Source organism: Hemiscyllium ocellatum, chromosome 29 (assembly GCF_020745735.1).
Source record: "Hemiscyllium ocellatum isolate sHemOce1 chromosome 29, sHemOce1.pat.X.cur, whole genome shotgun sequence".
NCBI lineage: Eukaryota > Metazoa > Chordata > Chondrichthyes > Orectolobiformes > Hemiscylliidae > Hemiscyllium > Hemiscyllium ocellatum.
Window position 1 is genome coordinate 36,057,912 of NC_083429.1, and position 10,322 is coordinate 36,068,233.

The following is a 10,322-nucleotide window of genomic DNA, read 5'->3' on the forward strand; positions in this document are numbered from 1 at the left end:
CTGTCACAATGCACTCAGACAAAATGTAGAAGCCAATGTGTTTGAACCAACTTCCCCAGTCAATTTGAACACTCCATCAACTCTCTAGGCAAAAGCTGCAACACGTTAAGATTCAGGTCAATAATTCTTATATAGTTTAATGTATTATTCAAGTAGATGTGTGAGGCATACCAGTAATCTTGCTGCTAGTTCACAAAAAAGTTGACAATTATTTCAATTAAAGAGAGAGGAAGCTAAAATAAGTTGGTAGGTGTTTATCTTTTAAAGTGCAATTGCAAGATATCAGACATTGCAAATCTTCATAACATGGATAAAATGTCAAATATATCATTGCTTTTGGAATATTTAGAGCTGTGCAATATCTTATACAGTCAAATGCACAAGAAATATAAAGATAACAATTAATATATCATAAGATAACTAATCCAAGTAACAAATGAGATCTGAAAATTGAAAAAAGATTGAAAGCTGAGAAAATAGGTCAATAGTTGGTGATATATTTATGATGCCTATTGTAGTGTCTGAATTTTGAAGTCCAAATGGACCATGTGTCATGGTAATACTTATTAATTGAGAATGTAAGATTGTCTTAAAGGATTACCTCTTATAAACTGCATCAAATAAAATATAAATATATTAATGGCACTTAAGGCTCAAACAAATGGATTGTTAAAGAGTCAGAATTATTATAACTTATAATGACATCCCATAGAAACTGTTTTACCCATGATGTATTGCATCCAACCAATAAGAAGATATCAGTAATTAATGATATGTTGAATTCAAAGATAATTTTGAAAAATTACAAACAATTTGATCTTCAACTATCAGTCAGGATGGAACAGGAATTCAAAGTCAATCGCAATTATTTTGTAAAGTAGAATCTTTCCATTACAATTTTCAGGCTTCCTCTGAGCTCATTGTCTGCCTTCACTGTTTAGCAGAGACTGAATGTTGGTTTCTATCACCAATTGATCATCTAACATGCTGCCTGATTGAGACTCATCATCAAAGCCAAGTGATAGAGTTAATAATTAAACAGCTGACCAAAAAGTTTTCAATATATTGGAAGTGTTGTTACAGTGTACATCTTGTACATCCCATATACAATTTAATAATGTCAAAAAATACAAGGCAGCAAACATCCATAAAAATTACATGAAACAAAACAGTTGCGACCTTCATGTAGTCTCACATTGAGGGAGTTGGCTGAACTTCTGAATTAATAAATGCAAAGCAAATATTTTCATTTATAAATTCTGATCAGAAGTGCAACAAAATGTTTCATGATTCATCATGCCAGTTAGTTTAGGAAATTAGCATTAACTGTAATTTATAATAGGGCGAAGCAGATTTAACATTTATCAATTGAGCCTAACTGTGTATTAAAGTAAGTAAAAAACATCAGGTGCTTCCAAATGACAGCCCTAAGATCACCACTGTATAACATCAGGAACTGTTACTGTGTAAAATCTCAGAAAATGTTAGGACAGTTATATCTGTAGGTAAGTACAGGTGAACATTCCAACAGATGTGACATTAATTTGATTACAAAAGTGTGTGCCCAATGCCTATAAATATTAAGAACATCAAAGTAATGGTGAATCCGCCTGAAGTTTTGATGGTGCTCATAGCATTTCCTGTGGTAGTAGTATCTGACACGGTGCTTGACGATGTGGTGATATTCATCTGCATGATGGTTGTTCTGGTACTGGAAGGAGTAGTGGTTTTCACAGTCATCTTGCTGATAGGAGAATTTGTGGTATTGTTCATCTTCGCACTGGTGGTCACACTGGTTCTGGGTGAAGCAGTGGTCATGTTGTCAGTTGTTACATTGACTTTGGGTGAAGCTGTGGTCATGTTGCTAGCTGCTCCATTGGTTGGGGTTGAAGCTGTGGTCATGTTACTTGCTGTTCCATTGGTTGGGTTTGAAGCTGTGATCATGTTACTTGCTGTTCCATTGGTTGGGGTTGAAGCTGTGGTCATGTTGCCAGCTGGTTCATTGGTTGGAGTTGAAGCTGTGGTCATGTTACTCGCTGTTCCATTGGTTGGGTTTGAAGCTGTGGTCATGTTGCCAGCTGGTTCATTGGTTGGAGTTGAAGCTGTGGTCATGTTGCTAGCTGTTCCATTGGATGGGTTTGAAGCTGTGGTCATGTTACTCGCTGTTCCATTGGTTGGGGTTGAAGCTGTGGTCACGTTACTCGCTGTTCCATCGGTTGGGGTTGAAGCTGTGGTCATGTTGCTACTGGTACTGGATGAAGCAGTGGTCCCAGCTCCAGAACTAGAATCTGTACAAATCCAATTGCATTTTGTAAATATTATCACTATAATTAATAATACATACATTTTCTTAGTATTCAAAGTTATAGATTCCAATTCTATACATAAATATTAACTCCTGTTAATCTTTAATTATACTTCCAACTTTACAAAGTGGAAATCATAGTGCAGAAGAGCAATTCTCACTTCTCAGTCTTTCAAGTCAGAAGATTCTTGGCAAAACATGATTATAAAATTTGTGTAAGTTTTACATTTAAATTAAAGCTGTGAATTCAAAAATGATGAAATATATGATTGATATTATTTACTCAATAATGATTTCCTCAATTCCAATGCACTGAAGACATTTCTGTGTATTACAGCAATATCAGGGAAATAGATAAAAGGTTTTTTCTCTGGAGTGGGAGAGAGTCTAGAACTACAAGGCATAGGTTTAGGGTGAGGGAAAAATTTAAACGGGATCTAAGGGACATCTTTTTTTTAAGCAGAGGGTGGTGTGTGTATGAAATGAGCTGCCAGAGGAAGTGGTGGAGAATGGTACAATTACAACATTTAAAAGGCATCTGGTTGGGCATATGAATAGGAAGCGTTTAGAGGGATATGGGCTAAGTGCTGGCAAATGGAATTAGATTAGGTTAGGATAAGATATATCTGATCGGCATGGGGGAGTTGGACCGAAGGGTCTGTTTCTGTGCTGTACATCACTATGACTCTATGACTCTATCAGTGTTTCTATAGATATGATATTGTTTATCAGAAATTGTTCTTCAAAATTCTGTGTTGTCACTCAACAGCTTTATATCAGGATTATGCACATCATTAGCTTTTAAATGCTTATGTTTGAGACCTTTCCTTTGATGTATCAACAAATCCCCAAATATTCCATGTAAACATTGACATACTTTCAGGGATATCTTGACTAAAACTTTGATTCATTATCAGATCTCTGAAGGAAAACATCATTAATGGTTCAGTAAACATTTTAGTAACTAGGTGGCTAGCATCACAAGATTCACAGAATAAACATATAGCTGGGGGAACGACATAATTGCTGGGGAGATCCTCAGATTCTCTCACTGACAATGGAATTAAATCTTTGCAAAAGGTGGATATGCAGTTACTTTTAATCAAAATGTTTAGGTATGTTATGAGATACAACTGGAATAGGTGGGACTTGAACCTAGACCTCCTGGTCCAGAGAACAACACCACAGTGCCACAAGAGCCAAGCTTTTTAATATAACTTCTTAATCAGTCTGTTAAGAGAAATCTCTGGAGCAGTTGAGATTTGAATGCAGGCCTTCTGGCTTGTAGGTAGGGTCACTACCACTGCACCAGAAGGGCCCTCAGGCAGGTTTTCCTTTAAATTAATCCATCCTCTGGTGACAGGTTGGACTCAAACCTGGGCCTCTTAACTCAAAGGTGGGGATACTACCACTGCCTGATAAGTGCCCTCACTGCCGGAGTGGTATAATTGACATTCCATTTAGTATCTTGCTGTGCAGGTTTTTTTACTCAACCTGTTCAGAGATCTTATTACACATGTCTGGAGCTTGAATCCAGGGTTCCGGACTCAGAGCAAATTTACCACTATAACAGGGGCTGTTTGATGTGTGATTATATAAGCCTGAGGTGCGCATAAGATTGGATTCTGACCACAGCTTCACCCCAACAAATGGTACAGCAAGTAACATGACAACATGGACCTTATTGCCATGGAAATGCGACACAAATTGGATGCTCGCAAGAGAAGTCTCCATATCGAAGGCCTGGTCCTTGGGTAGGCCTTGAGGCAAGGAAAAGGTGTAAACAGGAAGAAGTGGTAAAGAGGATTGGGGAAGGCTGGGAAAAGGCTGTTTGTGAGGATGGGAATGAGATTGTGTTGACCAGAAGGATGAATGTTGAAGCTGGCAATTGGAGACAGTAATGTCAATGTTTGTGGAGTTTCAGAGCATTGCTTTAGATATAGAATGGTATCAGTCAGCAGACTGAAAAATTTGATTATGGAATTGAGAGGGTTACCCTTCTCCTCTGGTGGTTTCACATTCAGGTAACTGTATTTGAAGTACTTATTGTTATTTGTAGCCCACAGTTAAACATTTATGGAATACCTTTTTGGCCATATGAAGCCCTGTTTTTCCTGAATGTAGTTAACCTTGTGTCAGACAGCCTGTGATACAGCTCTTACTTGAATACATGACAGGCTAAACTCTGTTTGAGGCATAGACCCTGAACACCTCAAATTGAATATGAATTTTCCCATTTTCAGGTAAAGTGTGATGGTGATTGACTTTTAGGTCCATGATGCCCTGGAGTGAATTTTTCCATGCAATCTTCTGCATTTTACCTCATTAATTTTGCAACTTTGCTGCTGGTTGAGTTTTGTTAATTTTAATTTTGAACGTTTGATTTTTACTTTAAGGGTCTGGGCCCTTTTAATTCATGTGATTTAATTTGATTTAGTTGATGTTTAAGTGGCTTAAAAGAACTTCAGTAAGATTACTGCTGACCTAGATTGAGAGTGTGGTGCTGGAAAAGCACAGCAGGTCAGGCAGTATCCAAGGAACAGGAGAATCAGTGTTTCGGGCAAAAGCCCTTCATCAGGAATGAATTATTGCGGATCTGGTTGTGATCAACTCCATTGTCCTGTATGCCCACTATAACCACTGACTATCAAACATCTATCTTCGGCGAATTCAATGACCCAATCTTTACTGAGGGTTTTGAAGAAGGGTTGTGGGGAGGCTACAGAAAAAGAGGGAGTGGAAACGAAGGATGAACCTTTAAATGGAAGTTCCAAAATATATGTGAATATAAATAAACATGTTATATGTATCAATTCCTTGAAATATTTGCTGAGAAAGGTCCATGTGTATCTGGAATGATGTTATAGTCACTTTGAGGGGCGATCTCTTATCTTGAATAATCTCAGGAGTATGAAAGATCTTTGAACACATATACCACACACTGACAAGTTACATTTGGTGATAGAGTGCTAAGACAGTGAATTTCTTGGGGTACTTGCATGCCTATAATTGTCTAATATTTCAGATATAAAGAGAAAATAGACAACTTGCTCTTTGCTCACTACAGCCCAAGAGGGACAAAGAGACATGTTATTGTACATGAGATGATATTCCTTCTGGTTATTGCATTGTGTAATGAATTGCTGAGATAAGGAACTCAAGGTATGATCCATATGCCACAATATTTCAGCACAACATGGCTCAAGATTTCTAAATTCATTACCATTTATGAGACACAACAATCTGATGTTTACACAAATTGCACCTGAGGAAAAGAGTAATTTTATGCCAGGACCTTAACCTTTGTGGGAATAATTAAGGATTCAGTTTACGGCCAAAATTATAGGAAGTGGACGGGTAAGCATAGGAAATGGGCTTTTGCATGATATCAATTATAGAAAGAAAACTTATAAAAACGCAATGGTAAATCTAGCCACTAATCTATCATTATTAACAATATTTGAAGACAAAACCTACTTGTGCTGATCATTTTGGTTAGAAGATATGTTTTGTTCACTGTCTTGATATAGGCCCTGAAACCAAATAGACAAAAAAGGAAGTTAGAATTAGAATTAGGTTTTTATTGTCACATGCACTCAAGTACATGGATTCTTAAGTATAGCAGAAAGTGTATAAAGTCGCTATTTCTAGTGGTTAATAATTGCTACTGAATGTCACAATTCATAATTAAAAGTTTTAAACAATGTTGAGAACTAACTTTAAATTACCAAGTTCGATATCAATGCATTTTCTACTTCATTCCTTATTTATACGCAACATTTTCAAATATTCTTAAGAAGGTGAAAATACCTGGACTTCTGCAATTTTATGTGAGGACTTTAAGTTGAAATGAAACCATGATGTGACCTGAAGTGGGCTAGCAAAGGTAACTGTAGATTTTTTTTTCTCTTCCTGTGATTCTGGGTTTTAATGATTAGCCCCTTCCTTCATGCTTTGGTTTTATGGTGCTTATGCACCACTTGAGAGAAGGAATTATTCAATTACTTGGAAGCCATGTAATGAGGATGGCTGCTCTGACTGTTTTTTTTGTAACTTGCCGCTTGTTAATTTGAATAAGTACCGAGAAGGGTAAAGCTTTGATTTTTACCACCCCACTTTTTTAAATTCGTCTGTCAATTCAAAATTACACTGGAGAGTGGTTCCTCCACATTTGGTATATTTTTCAAGTTACCCACTCAGTGACTAGTGATGGGTAACTTGACCATCGTTAGGTAGGGATTAGAATGGTGCTGGAAAAGCACAACAGATCAGGCAGCATCCTAGGAGCAGAAATGCTGCCTGACCTGCTGGGCGTTTCCAGCACCACTCTAATCCAGACTTGGGTTTCCAACATCTGCAGTCCTCATTTTTACCATCGTCAAGTAGGTAGTAGTTAGGATGATAGAAGTAGTAATAAATGAATTTGTCTAATACCTTTCACAGGTATGGCTGCTTTGTAAAATAGTTTATATCCTTTGGACAATTATAAAGTACACTGTGTAGGATGCATATGATATTCCTGTGACACAGATGTTCACTACTTAGTGAGCATTAGATGAATAGTAAAATGCTTTTTAGCATATAAAATATACCTAATTGTCACATTAGCTGACATGTCTGTGGGTGAAATCCAGATATCACTTGATGAAGTCCGATTCGCAAAAATACCCGAGCAAAGTGAAGAATTGTTCTCCCAATAACCAAAGCTGATATTGTTCTTCAAGGCTGACAGAGCCACTTCAACCTCAGACTTAATTCCTAAAATGGTAACTGGGGAGAAAATAGCAACACTGACGTTATATTTTGATATCCTGGCAATCACAAACATAAAATAACAGCTAATTCTAATGTTTCTTTTGTTAGTCAAATGTGCTAAGCTCATCTTGCAACTTAGAGGTTTAAGGAAGATCATTGGAAGGTAGGAACAGGATATTTAGCCCTGCCATTGAGCCTGATCTTCCATTCAATATGATCCTGGTTGATTGCCCTACCTAATCGTGTAATACTGCATACGACTGCTAATCAGAAATCTATCATAGAATAATACAGCATGGAAACAGACCCTTCAGTCCAACCAGTTCATGCCACACATTATTCCAAACTAAACTAGTCCCACCTGCCTCCTCCTACCCCATATCTCTCATATACTTATCTAAGTTTCTTTTATATGTCTTAATTGCGCCCACATCCTCCAGAAGTTTATTCCACATGTGATACCTTCTGTTAAAAAAAAGTCCTCATGTGTTTTTTAAATAAGACCAGAAGACATAGGAGCAGAAATTAGGCCATTTGGCCAATCGAGACTGCTCCACCATTAAATCATGGCTCCTAGATTTTTCGACCCCATTTTCCCACTTTCTCCCCATAACTTTGATCCCCTTGGCAATCAAGAATTTATCTATTTCTGTTTTAAATATACACAATGGCTGGCTCTCCACAGCCTTCTGTGGCAATGAATTCCACAGAGTCATCACTCTCTGGCTAAAGACGTTTTTCCTTAGAAAAACACCTTAGAATCTATGGATGAGTGTCATGCCTCTAGGAATTCCCTGGCTGTTCTCTGTTTGGCTTGTCCTATAATAGTAGTGTTGTCCCAGTCGAACTCTTGTTGCTTGTCATCTGCGTGTGTAGCTACTAAGAATAGCTGGTCATGTCGTTTCGTGGCTAGTTGGTGTTCATGGATACGGACCGTTAGCTGTCTTCCTGTTTGTCCTATGTAGTGTTTTGTGTAGTCCTTGCATGGGAGTTTGTACACTACATTGGTTTTGCTCAATGAACACCAACTAGCTACAAAACGACACGACCAGCTATCCTTAGTAGCCACACATGCAAATGACAAGCAACGTGAGTAAAATTGTTAATTGTATAAGTCCTACTTCTATTTGTTGTATCAAAATGCAATTCCTCAAATTTTTCCGTATTATATTATATCTAAAAATACCAAAACACATTGGATGATAGAAATCTGAAATAAGAACAGAAAACACTGAAAAATTCTCAGTAGGGCTGGCAGTATTGGTGGAGAGCATTAACTCCTTTCTTTTAGAGTTTAAGGTCATTGATCTTTCATCAGAATTGACCTACTGTGTATATCTGGCAGTCTGAAATGCAGTTTTGCAGATAACATCTTGACAACTTTCCACAAACTGTGAATACAAAGAGTAAATATTCCTACCGAGGTGATGGGAAGAACATTTGTAGATGAAACTGACTTTACCTGACCTCAGCAGAGAGGTCTTGAAATCCATTCTACTGGCCTTCTTGCTATCTTGACTAGAAACATGAGTTAGCACAGCTGGATAGAGCTTGGGACAGTTGTTATCTATATGACTTGATATCACACTAGAACATGTGTCTATTCTGTAATGGAGTCATTTTAATTTAATGATAATAAATTTATGAAGTATGATAGGTTAGTATGCAAGGGTTTTAGATTTCTCACAATGGTGGGGTAAAATTATTAACATAACCTGTACTTACAAACTCCAAACTTTTAGAGGCGTAAGGAGGTTTATAGTAAAATATAAATCATTCACTTTGTAATTCAAAATAACCTCAGGATATTAAACACCTCCATTCAAGTTTCTTCCTGCCCTCTTAATGCAGATAGAAATTTCACTGATCGTTGAAAATGTTAGCTACTATGTCAAGTCAAACCTTTTTTAAAACTCATTAACAGGATTAGGGTATATTTGGCTATGCCAGCATTAATGGCCCATCTCTAATTGCCCTCAGAGTCAACCGTGGTTCTGGAGTCACATGTTGGCCAGACAAATGAAACTAGTATTGTTCCCCTTAGTGCCAGAGAAGATTTAGTGGAGAGTTAGTAAAAAGAACCAAAATTATGATATGATTTGATAAATTAAATCCAGGAAACTGTTTCATTGGCAGAGCAGTTCAGTAACGAAAGCACAGAAGATTATAAACTGTAGACTCTTTGCTACCACTTCCACATAATACTGCAAAATGAGCAAAGATGTTATGGGGCATGCCAAAAGCCTTAAGTAAAATGTTATTGTCAATTATTAAAAGTAGCATTCAACACCAAAGGATATATAAAACATGCTCCTTAAAGTGATGATTGGTACTAGATTAATTGGAAAGACACCAAGCTTAGATGACCACAGTTATGTAAAACTCTGAATGTGCAGAACTAAAAAGCAGATTATTGTGACCAAACTGAAATATATTTACATCTTATATTGAATCTACATATATCTACATCTGCACATTGCTAGTTATGAGATCCTTTTGGCCATCATGCCTCATCAGCAATCTGTTTCTTTCCCAAATCCTTTTTACACTTAAAGAACATGAAAGCAAATATTAATTGGTTAAAAAGACAAAGTTCATTTTTATTTTCTATTTTTAAGATAGAAAAATTTATCATAACAGTTGACTTAAAGATTAAGTCTGACCCTACAGAAAAGGCATTGCCTTTGCTGAAGCTGACAGTAACTCACCATTATATTCTGTATTTGCCATGTAGTACAGTGGATTAACGCTTAGGTTAAATGGACCACCAGCGATGGCATTCTGAATCATGCATGGATTTTGAGCGTAGGTTGGTGTGCATTGAAGAATCAGGCAAAAAAGAAGTACTGGTAGAACTGAAGCCATTTCTTTCTATGATTTCTCCCACACAGTGAAAGAGGTGATGTGTCAACTGTTGTTTCAGCAATAACCTATCCTCAAAAGGTGCAGTATTTATAATATTAAGGTGTGATTGCTCCAAGGCTATTTCTATCTTCGTGATTTACTGGTTTCGTTATAGGGTGGGGTTCTCCAATTCACTGATCAAATATGTTTTTCACACCAACTATTGTTCTTAATCACATTCTTCTAAAATGTTTAACATAGACTTAATGGTAACTTACTTATGACATCAGTATGAGGAATTAAAAATAGTTGTACATGAAGTACTTCTGTAGTTTTCTTTAACAATCAGGCTTCAGGTTTTTAATTCAAAATGGGACAGGACTGGACAACTACAAAGTTAAAGGTGTTTCAGCACCCA

The 10,322-nt window shown here is 36.9% G+C and overlaps 1 protein-coding gene across 1 annotated transcript; it reads right to left on the bottom strand.

The window, feature by feature from the left end:
- Positions 1 to 239: 239 nt before the first annotated feature.
- Positions 240 to 9,990, bottom strand: LOC132829570 (uncharacterized). The gene is made up of 4 exons (XM_060846819.1): positions 9,769 to 9,990; positions 6,898 to 7,075; positions 5,783 to 5,838; positions 240 to 2,288 (listed from the first exon to the last, which is right to left on the bottom strand). The coding sequence occupies exons 1-4, from the start codon at positions 9,923 to 9,925 to the stop codon at positions 1,549 to 1,551; spliced, it is 1,131 nt and encodes a 376-aa protein (XP_060702802.1). The 5' UTR covers positions 9,926 to 9,990; the 3' UTR covers positions 240 to 1,548.
- Positions 9,991 to 10,322: the final 332 nt, after the last annotated feature.

Excerpts from the sequence above, each read along its gene's own strand:
- LOC132829570 (XM_060846819.1), bottom strand. The coding sequence starts at position 9,925 with ATGGCTTCAGTTCTACCAGTACTTCTTTTTTGCCTGATTCTTCAATGC. Across the intron at positions 7,076-9,768 it reads GGCAAATACAGAATATAATG|TTACCATTTTAGGAATTAAG; the intron begins GTGAGTTACTGT and ends TTTTCTCCCCAG. Across the intron at positions 5,839-6,897 it reads TCAGCTAATGTGACAATTAG|GGCCTATATCAAGACAGTGA; the intron begins GTATATTTTATA and ends ATTTGGTTTCAG.